The sequence below is a fragment of the Oryctolagus cuniculus genome, chromosome 7 (assembly GCF_051225735.1).
Source record: "Oryctolagus cuniculus isolate XC-2025 breed Fujian yellow rabbit chromosome 7, ASM5122573v1, whole genome shotgun sequence".
NCBI lineage: Eukaryota > Metazoa > Chordata > Mammalia > Lagomorpha > Leporidae > Oryctolagus > Oryctolagus cuniculus.
The window spans coordinates 136687934-136704479 of NC_142873.1; the positions used below are offsets into that span (position 1 = coordinate 136687934).

The 16546-nt window shown below is 58.2% G+C and overlaps 1 protein-coding gene across 1 annotated transcript in view; it reads left to right on the forward strand.

Annotated features, from left to right (window-relative positions):
• GRIK3 (glutamate ionotropic receptor kainate type subunit 3) overlaps positions 1-6345 on the forward strand; it is a 237390-nt gene extending 231045 nt beyond the window's left edge. Inside the window, exon 16 of the mRNA XM_051832149.3 lies at positions 584-6345. Within this exon, the coding sequence (XP_051688109.3) occupies positions 584-778 (195 nt within the window). The 3' untranslated portion in view covers positions 779-6345. The remainder of the gene's footprint in view (positions 1-583) is intronic.
• The last annotated feature ends 10201 nt before the right edge of the window (positions 6346-16546 follow it).

A 16546-nucleotide genomic window follows, 5' to 3' on the forward strand; every position in this document is an offset into this window, starting at 1 on the left:
TTGGCAGGCCCTCTCGGCCACCTGCAGAGGCCCAGGCCATGAGGCCACTGCCACCCATCAGCCCGACAAGGACCTGCCTCCCACGTGCCTGAGAAGCAAGAGCTGGGCTTTCCTGGGTGGGAGGAACGGGGCTCTTGCTGTTGGTTAGAAGCCCTCCCGGCAGAAGGGCACCTGCGCATGCCTAAGGTATTCCTGGGGCCCTGGCTGTGGGCCAGGCCGTCTGCTGGGGGATTGGCTCATGGCACCAAAAGTGGCTGGTACCTGCCCCGAGAGTCCAGGGGAAAGAATTCAGACAGGTAAGCCAGAGCTCCTCAGACTTGATCGTGCATGGTGATCAGAGCGTCAGTTTGCTCCTCTGTGAAATGGGCATAAGATGACACTACCAGCCCTACCTATTATAGCCTCCAAACCAGAACGTGAGGCTTAGAGAGACAGCTAGCGAACTAATCAATCCCCCCGCAGGGACAGATGATGGGGTGGCTGAAGCAAGGTTGTGGGAGGAGGGCAAGGAGCTGGCCCGAGCCGCAGGCCCAGACCTCACCCATGTGCCCCTTTTCCTCCCTCGCCCTCCCCCCGCCCCCAGCGTTCCTTCTGCAGCACCGTGGCCGATGAGATCCGTTTCTCACTCACCTGCCAGCGGCGGGTCAAACACAAGCCGCAGCCTCCCATGATGGTCAAGACCGACGCCGTCATCAACATGCACACGTTCAACGACCGCCGGCTTCCGGGCAAGGACACCATGACCTGCAGCTCCTCCTTAACCCCCGTGTTCCCCTAGGCACGGGGGGCGTGGGGACTGCAGGCCTGGGGTGAGGCACAGGGGAGCAGAGGCGACTGGAAGGAGTGCTCCCTGTCCCCGCATGGGGCTCCTGGTGGGTCAGGAGCCATCTGTGCGTCCCTAAGCAGGAAACCAGCAGGCCAGCCATGCAGGCTCCATTCTCGTTCCTTCTATGGGTTTCTAGAACTGCCAGCCAAGATAGCCATGGCCAAAGGAAGCACACGCCTCTCTCAGGCCAAATTCACCTGCCCCTCCGTTCTCCGGTGGAGTTGGAAGTTCCTGCGAAGCTCCCTGCAGGGGCCACAGAAAATAGGAGATACCTCTTCCCCAGAGCCTGGGCCCCCAGGCTTGACCTGGAGACCAGAGACACGAACCTTGGGCGTCTTGAGGTCGCTATGGCATGGTTGCCGGTGGGAGCCGTGATGAGGGCTGGCCATCCCAAATGCATGGACCGAACAGACTGACCACAGGGTCCTAGCCTTCTGGACTTGATGTCACTCACGGCAGCCCCCGTCTGGGCGAAGCTGAAGGGGAACAGAGGAGTCTGGGAAAGAGAAGGAAGACAGAGGCCGCCATTTTGGATTCTGGTGGACAATTTCCTGATGGCTCTCGCTACTCTAGAAAGTCTCCAGGAAGTTGGGGAAGTAGCACAGAAAATTCTCCCCTGCGTTCTGGCCACAGAGAGGACCCTCAGTCTCGCGACAGATGCCCCGAGACTCAGCTGGTATCTGACGCCCATAGGCTCTCAAGCCACCTGCTGCCACCTCGCTGGCTCACGTCTCTTCCAAATCCCTTTAGCATGGGGGAGCCTGGGATCCGTGCAGCTCCCCGTTCCTGACCGGCTGGCCTCAGCCTCCCTTCATGGTCGCGGAAGGAGAAGAGTGGCCAGGATTGAAGTGACCATCACGACACCTCTCTGCAGAAGAGCGCTCTCGGTCTGCCACAGGCTGACGTCGGGGTCCGCTGGAAAGGCCGGTGGAGACGTAGGAACCCCTTGCCTCCTAGCTTCACCAGACCTAAATATGCACCCCAGGGGAAGGAAGCTTCCTGGGCCAGGCTGGCGTAGCTGGCAGAGGCCCCAAGAGTGGAGAGACAGAAGCTGCCTCCCGGAGAGTTAGCCAAAGACCCCACCCAGAGACACAGGCCGTGATGGTCTCTTGTCCCGATTGCTGTGAGCCTGTGGACCTGGGCAGAGACAGCAGAGAAGCAGCAGTCGGCGGGGTCCCAGCCCGGGGGTTGCCCGAGGACCTGCGGGTTGCAGCTTGCTGTGATGAGTGCCCTAGAGGTCTGTGACTAGAACGTGAAGGTCAGGTGCAAAGTGTCCTTAAAGAGAGCGTGACGTGACGGGGCCTGCCAGCTCCCTGTGAGCCAGGCAGGGGATCGAGGCTGCAGCCACTCCCTGCCGCCTGTCTCTTGGTGCTGCCTGGGGAGCCTGGCTGCGGAAGAGCTGCACTGGGTTCTCAGGGGCCTTCGCAGCTGGGGTGAGGAGCAGCTGTAGCTGAACAGGAGACCCTGGGGATGGGGTGGGGCCCGTCCCTCCTCTACTCTGTGAGCTCCAGGGCTCCGCCCCCTGCTGCAGCCCTAGTCAGCTGTAGTCAGCCCTGCCTGACACGGAAGGATAGGAGAAGCCATGCTGGGTGAGCGCTGGGCATGGGGGAAGGGCAGAGCAGGGTGTGGGGCACAGTCCAGGGCGTGCAATAACCAGAGGCTCGACTGGGACTGTGTGTGTGTTAACACGCTTGCGCACCTCCCCACCAGTGAACTGAGGATAAGGGAGATGAGTCTGGACCGGCAGCAGGAGCCCCATCTATGTAAAAACCAGGAGAAGCCATGTTAAGAAGGGGAACTGGTGAGCATGTGTGTGCATGCGTGCATGCATGAGTGTGTGTGTGTGCATTTGTGCACTGAAGGGCACAGGATGGAGGCAAGAGAAAGCCTGCAGCATGGCCACATGTGTCTAAGAAGAGAAGCCATGACCTCAAAGGCCTACATGCAAGTGTGTGTACACAGGCGTGTGCAGGCTGGATGTGCAAGGAGCCGGGGGAGCAGGCAGCCATGCCACACGGATCAGTGCATGCTGCACGTGAGAAGCCCTGTGGCAGAGGAGTTTGTGAGTGTGTTCACGTGTGTGTTCCAGCTCACGGCAGGAGCAGAGACAGCCAGCCAGTAGGGAAGGCAAGTGTCAAGGCCCCCCGTCGTGGGCAGACATTTGTCACAGAGGTTTCTGCATGGCGTGGGCAGATGCACAGGGACACGGGCCACACGGGGAGAAAGCCTTCAGGGGGAGCTCATGGCTGGTGCCTCTTTTGCTATTTGAAGGGCAAACATTTTTTTGTTTTTGTTTTTGTAGTTCCCAGAAAACAGGGTTCTTATGAAGGTACCTGTCAGTTCGCCACCACCAAGCACAGTCACCCACAGTCTTACTTTGTACAACAGTTTCATAGCACATCCACACCCACATCACACACACACATGTGTGCTTTGTGCATGATGCTCTATGAATGTGTCATGTCCTTCTGAGGCTATGCACACAAGTAGATTGTTATGGGAAGGAGCAAGGGAAGTGGTGTGGGGTAGGTTTTTTCTTACAAGGAACAAGGAAGGATGGCTGAATAGAGGCACAATTCAGTGTCTGGACTCCCCAAGGGAGTCGGTGGCAGGCTGCCTGAGCCCCTTCCTTATGTCCCTGGGTGCGGCTCAGGTTCACCCTGTGCCTGGTATCCTGTGTTGGTCCTAGAGACCAATGCAGCGGAGACCAGCTCTGCCCGAGTCTGAGCTGGGTCTCTCCCAGGCGGCTGCAGCTGATGCTACACCTGTGCTGTGGGAGGGGCGGCCAGGGGGCGTTCCCGGTGGAGCAGACCGTGTCACTGAAGTTGAGACCTGCCGTGCCGGGGATATCGTGCACGCCTGAGCACCCACGAGAGGCACTGACCGATGAGTGGCAGAAAGCGTAGGAGCAGAAGGCAGGACTCCGCCAAGCAGGTGCTGCCCTGTCCTGCCCGGTCCCACGTGCCAGGCCTGAACACAAGAGAGCCCCCGCCTTGCCTGCAACGCCAGTGCCTGCTCTCCGTCTGCTCCGGCTGGCCACGTGGAGGGGTGGCATCGAGAAGATGCCTGCACCTGCCAAGACACTGGGTCTTTGCACAAAGAGCGCCCCGTTATGTCCGCTCCTGACCTGTTGCTGGCTGCTGTGCTGCAGGTGGCCCCAAGACAACCCTGAGAGCTGTCACTGTCCAGGCGGCCTGCTCTGCAAGGGCCCCCGAGAGAACTGCCCCCTGGCCCAGGAATGGGGCTCTGAAATTCTGAAGGAGGCAGAGCCGCCCCCTCCTCACCGCCTCACCCTGAAGAGCACATCCTGGCCCCCTCCCCCAGGCCTGGCCCTGGAAGATGGAAACCCTGGCCTGGGACGAGAAAGGCCCAAGAGGCTAGAAGCTGCTGCCCCCCGAGACGCCAGGAACACCGAAGTCAGACCGGGGCACACAGTCACCGGAAGAGCCAGGAGCCCCTCCCTGCATCTTCCAGGAGCTGCTAGCAGGGGGCCGCTGACTGCTGCTCCATCGCTCAGCATGAAGTCCCCACAATCCCAAGCCGTTCCCAGCTATCCACACGAGCTGTCTCCAAACAGGCCAGACTTTCCGGCCACTGTCCGTGGCCTGGGTGGCCACACACCTGGAAAGGGCCTGGCAATTGGGAGCCACAGCTGCACGAATCGAACATCTGAGTCTGGGCCCAGAACCACGGATGCACGCAAGCCCTGGCGGCTCCAGCTCTGCCGGGGGTGGGGGGTGGGGAGGGGGTGGTCTCTGGATCAGGCACATCTGGAAGGCCTAGGCAGGGTGGGTGCACATCTGGAACGAGCCCAGTCACTCACCAGGATGGAAGGGCCCTGCCCTCTGTCCCCAAGGCGGTTTGCATCCAGCCCTCAGGTCAGTTCTGGTGTTGCCCTGGGGTTTAAGTTCCATGTGGAGTCACAAAACTGTTTTAGGTAGAAGGCTACTGTTCTGTACAATATATATATGAATGTAAAATATATATATATATTCTGTATATATATATATATATGCACAGTGTACATATGACCTGCAGCCCCTGTGTATACACCCCTCCCCCGCACGTCTGCACACACAGAGCGTACGCAACCCAGCCAGTGTGGCTGGGGACCAGGTGAGAGGCGGGCGCGCAGCCGGGTCCGAGGTGGAAGGTGCAGAGATCCCCTTGGCAATGGGGAAGGCCTCACCTCCATCTGAGCCGCAGACCCTGAGGAAGACAGGGCAGAAGTGCACAGGGCTGCCGGGGAGGTGGAGATGGGCAGGGGTGGCCCAGGGCCCTGGTCTCCTCCTGGGAGCCTGAGGCAGGACAGCTGGGAGGCTCCAGTGCCAGGACGGAACTCGAGTGCCCAGGCAGTTCACAGCAAGCCGAGGACTGGGAGAGGGCCCCTCCCCAGGCCTCCGTGCAGCCTTTGCAGAGTCCCCAGGTAGGTGCCAGGCTCCACCTGTCGTGCCCCCAATCCTCACCTGCACACACATACAGAGGTCACATCTAGGTCAGCCCCATGGGAAAAGCATGGCCCAAGGGTGTTCCCAGCATGCAACACCACATCCTCTGGCCCCGGTGGTGGGCCCTGCCTTCTAGAACAGAGAGGGCAGATCACCCTCGACTGTGTCTATTTCACAGATCGGAACACTGAGGCCTCCAGACATGGGGACGCAGCCATAGACTAGAGTGAAACGCCAGCTGAGAGCATGCCCCGTCTCCCAGAGCCGGGGACCCAGGCAGATGAGAGGCGGGAGGGCACGTTCTGCCCCAGCAGAGCCCAGGCCATCTGCCTGCCCCTCTCCCGTCGGCCACTCTTCCCCAGCAGGGCACCCAGCAGGTAGCAGGCCTCTGGCCTTGGCTTGCCCGGAGCTGTCTGTTCGCAGTTCCGGTCCCAGAGCCCCTTCATGGGCCTGAGCACTGCTGGGGCACACCGGGAGGAGGAGACCCAAGCCGGGGTTTCCTTGGGGTCAGGAACCCTCCCCCAGCTTCGGCCCCAGGTTCCCATCCTGTGGTCCGCTCCTATCCCTGGGTCCGCCTGCAGGGCCCCCGGCCAAGCGTGTCTGAATCCAGCCCCTGCCAAGGGCCTTGTCCTGGCTCCCCAGGGACCTCCGTGCCACTGTGCTCCAAGTCTCCAGCCCGCCTCTGCCGGGGCCTACTTCCTGCCTGAACCCTCCATGGCAGAGCCCCCCGCCAGCACCCTGGGCCTGCGAGAGCCCCGGCCTGTCCCTCCACCCAGTCCGGCGTGCCTGGACGCCCCCACGGTTCCCACACACTGGTCTCTGGGCCATTCAGGGGATACCCTTTGTGGACATGCAGAATTTCTATGAATATAGTTTTTTGTAAACATTTTGTAACAATTTGGGTTTCATAGTAACTGTGTTACTTGCCAATCATTCTAGGCTGATGTAAATAAATTTCCAAACAAATCCGATTATTTTCCTTTTTAAGACACTGTGATATATCCAAGTGCACAGTTTGCTGTATGAAGTAATATGGTTTTAAATTTTAAATAAAGAGATGTTTCTAGAAAACAAGGTCCCCTTGAAATGCATTTGCTATTTCTTTCCTCTGCTAGAGTGTGCCAAGCGGGTGACACTGGTGTCTTCCCATCACAGTGTCCTGGACCGGAGACCCTGCTTCCTGGCAGGTGGGTGGCTCCAGCCCAGGTCCTTGGTCTTGTTTTAGATAGCCAGGCTGCCCAGTCGGTCCTTGAGTCTGTGTGACTTCTGTCTTCCTTTCTGGTGGCCGGGTCCCTCCCCGGCTCATCTTCCCCCGCAGAACGACCTTGGAAGTTGCCAGGTCTTTGCCTGACCCTTCCCTTTGGCTGGTGAGGTCCAGTGGGCGTCTCCTCCAGGCTCGGTGGCCCAGAGGTCTTGCCTGAGCTTGTGAGAATGAGGAAGCCTGAAGGTGCTCACTCACTGGATATGCATACTGCATATGGATCAGGGTTGAATACGGGGGGTTGCAACTCCCATGAAGCCTTGACAGAGCAAGGCCAGCCTGGGCCTCCAGGACCCACCTAGCCAGGGCGAGACGAGCTCTGAGCCAGGACCTGGAGCTGGGAGGGAGAGACCCATGCCGGAGTTGCCACCCGGGCTTCCAGAAGTCTGCATTGTGAAGCTGCCGTCTTCAGCCCCGGTCAGAGTTGCTTCTCCTCCCCCCAGGAAATGCAAGATCAACAGTGGAGTGGCTATGAGAACCTCTTGTAGCCAGGACAGGAGCAGCCCTAGAGGGAGCGAAAGGGAACAGGAAGATGTCTCTGCCTCACCTCTGCCTCCAGGCCTCCTGCCGATGAGGTGATTGGTGGAGACTGATTTGCATCCAGCACCCTGCAGGCTCCCCCAGGACACCATCAGAAAGGCAGTGGTGTGTGCTGGGTACTTCCCAAATGCAGGTGCTGTGCTAAGTCCTTAACACACACTACAGGTGGAGTCCCCCTCCTCCCAAATGTTTTTTTGTTTTTGGATTTTTGAACTTGCCTGTACAAAATACCATATCTTGAGGAAAGGATTCATGTCTAAGCATGGAATCCATGGGTTGTACATTCCTCATCCACACTGGATGTCACCTTGCACTGACTGTGTCCCGCCCCAGGAGGTCTGATCTGGAATTTGTCACTTGCGTCATTTGTCATGGCGACACTCAAGATGTTTAGAATTCTGGATTTCAGGTTTTCAGAGGAGGGTCCTTCCACTTGTGTCCCTTTCCCTTCTCCCTTCAGACGCCCACCCACGTGACTCACATCTGCCCTCTACCTGACCTGTCATTCCTCAGTGCTGTGATTGGACTAGCGTGGGCAGGGGTCACTGGTGGTCCTATCAGCTATGACCAAGGGGAGGGGGTGGGGCCGCAGAATACAACCCAGGCCCTTTGCTTTGGGAGGGTACCGAAGCTGGTTGATTTCAAAGAAGGCTATGGGTTTGGCAGGCCTCTTGTTAAAGGCACAGGCTCCTATTCCCTCAGCCAACCAGGGCCAGTAAGCCAGCCAAGGCCCCAGCCATGTCTACAGGCTGGAGAGGAGGTGAGGAGGCCGGGACCCATCGGGCTGCAGTGTCTGAGAGCTCCAGTCTACCCTGGAGCCACAGCCCCGGAAGTGGTCATGGTTTCAAGCCAGGTAGGGGTCCAGGGAAGGCTCTGGGTTGAAGCATACCAATCAGTGTGTAGATTACTTAGGACAGCATGAGCCAGCAACGGATAGTAACGATTGGCATTGAGAAAAAGGAGGAAGAAGGGAAACTAGGGCCAACTGTGTGCTGGGGCTCTCTGGGGCTCAGAGCCTAGCCCAGAAGCCCATCTGGGGCACCCTGGGCTCTGCACGAGGGTCAGCCAGGCCTCTCTGGATGCTGGAGTGGTGCTGAACACCTCTGGACAGAGCTGGGGGACAACAGCACCCAGGCAGCCCCCAGCCTCCCTGAGAAGCCCTTACTTTGCCTCTCATAGACCATCTGCCCCTGGCTGCCCGCCCTGGCCTAGCGCGCTCTGCCCACGCCTCTGCCCTCTAGGAAGCAAGGCCTCTCCCCACCCTGCCTCCCAAGAACAGAGCAGGAGGCTGCCCTCTCCCAGGGGCTTCCCTGCTCCCTCCCCCAGAAAGACCCTGGCACCCACAGCACCAAGCACCAGGCACTCTCCCTGGGTTGCCAAGGGACTGTATGAGGGCTGTGCGAGCAGCCATGTCCCTGTGTCAGCTCGTCTCTGCCTCGGCCTCTCCCAGATCAGTTCTGTAGGCTCCCCGTCTCCAGGAAGCAGAACAAACTTTGGCTCCCAGTTCTGGCTCAGTGGGCCCCAGAAGCAGGACATTCAAGGGGCCTCCTCAGTCACCAAGGCTGTGGCAAGGAGCAGAGACCACTCAGACTCATGGCTGCAGAGGGTCGGGGGGATTTTTTTAAAGATCTATCTATCTATCTATCTATCTATTTGAAATGCAGATTGACAGAGCAAGAGAGAGAGAGAGAGAGAGAGAGAGATCATCCATCTGCTGCCAAATGGCAGCAATCGCCAGGGCTGGTCCAGGCTGTAACCAGGAGCTTCTTCTGGGTCTCCCATGTGGGTGCAGGGCCCCAAGCTCCTGGGCCATCCTCCACTGCTTTCCCAGGCCATTAACAGGGACCTGGATCCAAAGTGGAGCAGCTGGGACTTGAACCTGCGCTCACAAGGGATGCCAGCATTGCAGGCAGTGGCTGAACCCGCTGTACCACAATGCCGGCCCCTGGAGCTTCGTTAATAAGAGGGGTCTGATGGAAGCACAGGCCATCCCCCCCTTTCCTTTTCCTTGCTTATGGCAGGAAGTGGCCACCACCACCACCATCAGCCAGCTCCAGGGCCCAGCAGCAGCTACCCCGAGAGAAAACGTCCCCATTGCAAGTCCTCTGCCTTCCCTTCCGCAGAGAGCACGGCGGGGTCTTGTGCCAGGGCTGCATCCAGGAGGCGGCAGTCGGCCCGCAGCTCTCAGGCTTTGACGGGCACACAAATCCCTTGCAGATGCTGTTCAAATGAAGGCTCTAGACACCCCTTGGGGCTGGCTGGGCCTGAGACTCTGCATTACAGACAGGCTCGAAGCTACAAGCCCCACGCACCCCCTTCAAGAGCAGCCAAGAGCTGAGCAGCCCCGTTTGACTCTTCTCTTGCCCACCTGAAATGCTTATTCCCGGCACCTCCCACTCCAGGCCTCTCCTCTAGCGTTAGATGTGTGTGCTGGAGGATGCTCACGCCCTTCAAGATTCAAGGTCAGGGCCGGCGCTGTGGCACAGTGGGCTAAGCCTCTTGCTGTGGTGCGAGAATCCCATATGGGCACCAGTTCGAGTCCTGGCTGCTCCACTTCCAATCCAGCTCTCTGCTATGGCCTGGGAAAGCTGTGGAAGGTGACCCAATTGCTTCGGCCCTTGCACCAACATGGGAGACCCAGAAGAAGCAATTGGCTTCTGGCTCCTGGCTTCAGATCAGCTCAGCTCCAGCCGTTGCGGCCATCTGGGGAGTGAACCAGCAGATAGAAGACCTCTCTCTCTCTGTCTCTCCCTCTCACTGTAACTCTGCCTCTCAAATAAATAAATAAAATCTTAAAAAAAAAAAAAAGCTGCAGGGTCACTCAGGGTTGCTCTGCTAGGACTGATGCACAAGCCCTGCCCCACCCCGGCCCTCTGCAGTAAGAGCAAGGACTCCGGACTTGAACTTTGCAGGTTCTGCCCCTTGCTCTGGCTCTTCTCTGAGCTGCAGGCTGGGGACCCTAAGACCCACCTCTCAGGACTGTGTCTACCCAGAACACAGTCCAGCTCAGCCAAGGTTAGCCTGTAATGCAGAGTGCAGGTGTGGAGTAATCAGACACCTCGCCACCATGCCGAAGGCCAGAATAACCCAGGCACAGAGGAATCAGAAAGCTAAGGGAGCAAAACACTCAGCTTTCAAGTTCAAAGCGCTGGGTCCCCAATCTAAGGCCAAAAGGTCTAGACACTCCCATTCCACCACCTCCCGAGCTAGACCAAAGATTCCACAGGCCAGAGGGGGCCATGGAGCTGGGGAGGGACCACCAGACAGAAAAGGGGGGTCCAGGTTCTGCTGGACACCTGTGTCTAGTGTCAGCCCCAAGGAGCCCTGGGGAGTCCTGGGGAATGGAGCCACCAGCCTCCAGCTGTCCTGAGTCCAGTACAGAGCCTGGCCGACAGGCCTCAGTGCCTGCCCAGGGGCCACTTCCTTAGTGGCCACAGGACTCCCCCTGGCCACCTCGCTCCAGTGAGGGCCCGTCTGCACCCTGAGCATTTACTCGGTTCCCTTCTCACACCCTGTGCGGCTGTAAACAACCCAGTGAGACTTGTCCAAGCACGGTAAGGGAGACTTCACTCAGGACAGTCACCACAGGTGTAGGGCCCACTGGGGTCAGGGAGAGCAGAGACGGGATTCAATGCAGCCACAGCCAGGGCAAGTGGGAATCCACAGCCCAGGTCAGCAGGTGGGAAATGACTAAAGAGAAGCAATAGGGCTTGGGGGAGTCTGGCCAAACCCCCTGCAGGATTCCTACTGCAGACAGGCCAGGTGGCTGGAGCATGAGGAAGCTGACCAGGGAGGGGAGGGTGAGGGGTGCTTGCAAACATGGATTTTAGAAGGAGGCGCACAGATGGGCCTCGCAGAAGCTTCCAAAGCAAAGCAAAGAATCTGTGTCAAGGCCATGGCCTCCTTGGAGGAATCAGAACCCGAAGTCAAGCTTCCACCCAGAGCACCCAGAAGGAAGGTGGGGGCAGGGCCAAGGAGCCGCGCAGCCTAGCCAAGTGACCTGGAGTGGAGATTTCCCTCGGAGCAGGGAGACCTCTCCCAGGTCTGGAGTTTTGTCCGCTGTTACTGTGGTGATAATTTCTGCTGCCAAAGCCTTAGTGGCTTGCAGATGACTGGGCAGAACAGTTCTGTCCCGAGTGCTGGTTGGGTTCCAACCCAGACACCCCTTGCCTTTGACCCCAACCATTTCTCCCCACTCAGGGCGCCGAGGCCTGAGCCCCACCTCCCTCAGGTCCATCCAGGTCACCAGCCTGCCCAGGCTCCAGCCACCTCCCATGGCAGCCCAGACAGGACACAGGGACTCAGAATAGGCCCCAGGCCCCTCTACAGCTTCCTCTGACCAAGTGATCCATCGTGGGGCAATTCACAAGCCATAGGAGCTTGCTCACCTGTGCCTGCTTGGACAGCCTTGGTGCGCTTGGCTGAGAACGAAAGAGAAGATTCCTACGAAAGCAGGTGTCAGTGTGGGGCTCCAGGATTCCTAGCGGGGGTCCCTCTCATTCCTAGCAGGGGCTCCCTCCCCACCCTCCCGCAGGAGCCAGCAGAGGAGCAGGAGGAGGTCAGGGCTGGGGCACTCCCAGGGCTGCAGGTGCCCCTTCCTCAAACCAGGCTGGGCCAGGGCACGCAGCTCCCCTGGGGCCTTGATGACACTTCCCTGGGAAACAGAAGCCGGGTGCTTAAGAAGCATCTGTCATTATGGAAACAAAGTTGCCAGGCCATTTTTTCTTTGACTATTTTTACTGCGATTTCATTATCTTATGCAAATGAGGCCGCTGATGAAGCTTTCAGCAGGGTGGCCCATGCTGAGACCAGCTCCGCCAAGGGGATTTATTGCCTGCCTCGGCCTCCAGACAGGATCCGGGATGAGGAGGTCCCCGTGGAGATGGCTTCCGGAGCAGCCGCCCCACCATGGAACCCCGCCTGCCGCCGCGCCAGCTCCCAGGCCCCTCCTCCACCCCCCGCCCTTCATCTCCAAAGGCCCAAGTGTCAGCCCAGGGTCGCCCAGGCCTCTGTCCCCTGTTCTCCCAGAGCTGGAGCTCTTTAGTGCTCAGCTGCCGGGACTTCCCCCAGAAGGGATGGGAAGCAAAGTGTATCAGATATTTGACCCACATCAGGCACCACCGTGGTGCATGGAGAAGACACCATACCAGCCCCAGGGCCTGTGGTCCCCTAGATGGGGGTCCTGAAACAAGCACTGGAATGCAAGCAGAGACAAGGGAGTGGGATGTGACACGCCCAGGGGAAGGCCCCAGCAGAGGGTGCAGCTACCTAGAGCTTAGTCCTGGGGGAAACTCTGGGACCCAGTGTAGAACACGCAGCTCAAGTCTTCCCAGGGCCGGCACTGTGGTGCAGCAGGTAAAGCCACCTCCTGCAACACCGGCTTCCCATGTGGGTGCCAGCTCGTGTCCCAGCTACTCCCCTTTGATCCAGCTTCCTGCTAATAGCCTGGGAAAGCTACAGAAGATGGCCCAGGTCTTTGGGTCCCTGGACCCATGTGGGAGACCTGGATGAAACTCCTGGCTCCTGGCTCCTGGCTTCAGCCTGGCCTGGCCTTAGCCACTGCAGCCATTTGGGGAGTGAAACAGCAGATGGAAGATATTTCTCTCTCTCTCTCTCTCTCTCTCTCTCTCTCTCTCTCTCTCTCTCTTTCTCTCTGACTTTTAAATAAATAAATACGTAAATCTTTTTTTTTAAAGACTTTCCCATTCAAGGAGTGAGGGTATACATACACCAAGCCTCAGCAATCTTTGGTTTAGGGCTGGTTCCCAGAAGTGACCACCAACCCCAGGCATTCTGGGATGCCACAATGTGGCTCAGGTCCAGGACGAATCCTCGGACAGAACAAGGCCTCGGAAACTGGCAGTGGGAAGTTGGGCAACTTGCATAGAAGTGCTAAGGGCAGGTACATGAGCAGGACAATGACAGCACCTGCTGTGACCCCATTTTACAGATGAAGAAACAGAGGCTCAGAGAGGCCAAAAAACCTGCTCGAGGTTCAGAGAGAGTGTGGCAGGGGCTGAGTCTTGCTCCCTGGCTCAGAAGCCAATCACACCTACCACCTGGCCCCCCTGCAGCCCCTCACTGCTCCAGCGCTGGGGTCCCTGCCTGGCCCTCCCTGCACTCCTTCCTGCAGCCCTGGCCTTGCTGGCAACCCCCCCCCCCCCATACTCACAACCCTGCCTGCTTCAGGCTGTCTCCAAGACCATGCTCTCCCACCACAGAGTGCGTTGGCCAAGCACATCCAGGAGTCCAGCGCCTCCCACGTGTGGAGAGACTTTCATCTGAGTCGGTGCAGTGCCAGTCCAGTGCCTGTGGCCCGGAGCTGCGGGGACCGGCTCCTGCGCCTTCCCGCCCCCACCACCACCACCCTGCCCCGGTACAGCCTCCAGTCGCTAAGAACTCCCTCAACTCCAACAGCGCCCCCTTGGGGCCAGGAACTGAACCTGTAGCTGCACTACAGCCTCCTCTGCACCGCCCTGGGCAGTTGCTTTCCTGGTCGACAGGGACGTCTGGCCCAGCTCCTCAGCTCCCAGGGACCGGGCAGTGGGGAGACCGGAAGTTTCATAGCCCACCCCACGGTGGGTCAGGATGAGGTCACAACAGTCACCATAACCCAAATGTCACTGCCCTGTGCCCTCTGTGTCACCCGCACCTCCACGTGTCTGCAGAGTCCCAGGGACAGGCCCTCACCTGGGGGGCTAGAGGGCTTGAGAGCTCTCAGTCCTCACCTCCTCTATTCCAGGAGAAGTTGTTGTTATTAATAATAATAATTAGCTGCAGCTGGTGCAGCAGCAGCTCCAGGTCTGGAGCTGTGTTTCGCTCTCTGCGCGCTCCGACTCACGAGATCCTCACCGTAATCCCAAGAGCAAGAGGATGCCAGCACCACTTTGCAGATAGGGAAACTGAGGCTGGGAGCAGTGCAAGGACCCCCCACCCACCCCATCCCATCACCCAGGAAGCAGCAGAATGAGTCTCCCCAGTCTGGGGCCTCTGTTCCATAGATTTGGTAAATGAGTGAAGAAACAGATGAGTGGCTGGCTCGGAAACAGTCAATATCCATGCTGTTTGCAGTCACCAGACAACTTCCATGCCTGTAGAAAAAAAAAAACAACTTGATTGGGCCAAAAGTGTGAATTACTAATTAGAGTCACTCATAGGAACGACCTACCATTTCTGCCTAATTGCAGTGCAGCGCAATAACAATGATACACATCAATAAATGCGTCAGATTAACTTCGTTGTAAGTTTTATTTGATCACAACACTAAACCCGGCTATGGCTGCTCAGCCTCAGGAGGCTGTGGCCAGCGCGCTCGGCCCCCTAGGTCACTTCCGGCTAAATGGTGAGGACCAGCAGTGCCAGAAGGGAAGTGGAAGCCGGGAGAGAGAGGCGATGCCTTGTCCTCCTTCCTCTGCCGCATCGCGTCTGCCCCGGCAAGCTTGGGGGAAGCAGGGGGTCTTTGCATGGCGTGCGGAACATCGCAAGCCTCCCCTCCCTCCCTCAGTGCCAAAGGCAGCTTCCTAATTAGAACATCCATAACCCTCAGCATCTGCTCCAAGAGAATTCAGCTGCTCCGAGATGGAGAAGTCCATTAAGTTTATTGCACAAAGCGTCGGACGTGCTTTGAGACAGAGCATCATGCCAAGTGAGATAAACTGCCGGGACCCACCAGAGGGATGGGCCACAGCTTCCCGCAGTCCCCAGCTGGGTTCTTGCGACTCTCTCCTCTTTCTGTCCCATGCCCCGGTGGTACCCTGGAGGCTGGAGCCAGGAAAGTGGTGACTTTGAAACGCAGGTGCGGCCCCAGTGCCCCAGCCTGCATGACGCAAACCATGGCCAGCTGGATGTCACTTTCAGGCAGGTGCTGTCTGCCTCCCCAGGACACACCAGGTTCCCCACCCCATAGGCGGGCAGCTCGTTCCTGCTCCAGCTGGGGCTGGAAGAGCTGGGGTCACCAGGAGCAGTCCAGTGTGGCAGCCAAAAGCAAGCTTTGGAGTCAGATACTCCTGGATTGGAATCTCAGCTTCACCTCCTGGGAGTCACCAGAGGACCTTGCAGAAGTCACTCCGCATCCTGAGTCTGTAAAACAGGCAGAGGAACGTCCAGCCCTTGGAGGGTTAAATAAGGTGCTGCCTAGGGTCTCTCATGTGGCACCCGGTGCATACTGGGGGCTCTGAAAAGTGAGAGCGAATCTTCCAAGTCCCTGGTATGGAAATGTAGAGGGAGCAGATGCCCACAGCCGACAGCGCGTGCAGCGAGCAGGCAGCCGCCGTCCCGGGTTCTGATCTCGGCTCTGCAGTGTGACCTGCTCCCCCAGGGCCTTGAGCTTCCTCATCTGTAAGATGGACTTGACAGTCCCAGTCCTGCTTTCCTCCCTGGAGACGAAGGAAGACAGAAGTGCTTTGGAGCTGCCAAATGGGAGTTCTAAGGCACAGCGTGGAGGCTCGCGAGCCAGCGCTCAGCAGCCTAAAGTCCAGGATTCTCCAGGACTCACGATCCAGGCTGCTGCATGGATCATCCCTGCCCGAGCACCCCACATCCTGGCCTCCGGCCTCCTCCAGGGCTGCCCTCCTGCCCCTGGGGGAGCAGCCACATACCCGCCCCCAGCCCTCCTCAGCCACCCCCCATGTCTTCATAATTTGAATAATTAGCAGAAACACCTTGGTGGGGGGGTGGCAGCCGGAGCAATGGAGCAATCGACCCGGTGATTTCTGAGCCTCGGGGAGAGCCCAATTTCGCTCCAATCCGGGTGCTGTAAATTCCCATCAAGCTAAGAAAATATAGTGCAATTTAGAAACACTGATACGGCAATAAAACACAGATCTCCGGCAAATGGAATTCGGCAACATCTAAAAATGGAGCCATACATTACTCGGCCCGCAAACTCCCTCCGGGGACGTGACGCTCTGAGAAGCTGGGGGAACTTCATGTTCCAGCTGATCTTTCTTTTCCGGATGAAGGCAGGGCCACCCGCAGTCGGGACTGTGGTTCCCTCCCCACACAGGGCTCCCAGGGAGCTCCCAGCCAGAGAGGCCCTGTGGACCTGTGGCCTGCCCTGTCCCACCCAGGGGCTGCTAGAGTGCTCCCAAGTGGCCTGTGGGAGGGGAGATGCAATTGTTTCTGTTTATCAGATGAAGATACTGACAATCGGAACTAGACTTGTTCAAGGTCACTCATGAGGAAGAGGCAAAAGCTAGAATTGAACTCATATCCATGTGCTTCTTTCTGATCTTCATGCTTTCTTGAGCTTAGCTCAGGACCCAGCTCTCAACTCTGCCAAAAGCTGAAAGTAAACCAAACGGTGCTGGGTAAGACTGCAATCCACACAGAGGGTCATGAGCGTGGTCATTTAGCCCTACTTGTCTCCCTGAAACAGGAGGAGGCTCCCTCATACAGCCCTCGGCCTCCTGAGGCCAAGGTCAGGGAGGGGGGACCTCCCAGGTCAGGGAGAGGGAGTCCCCTTGGGGAGGG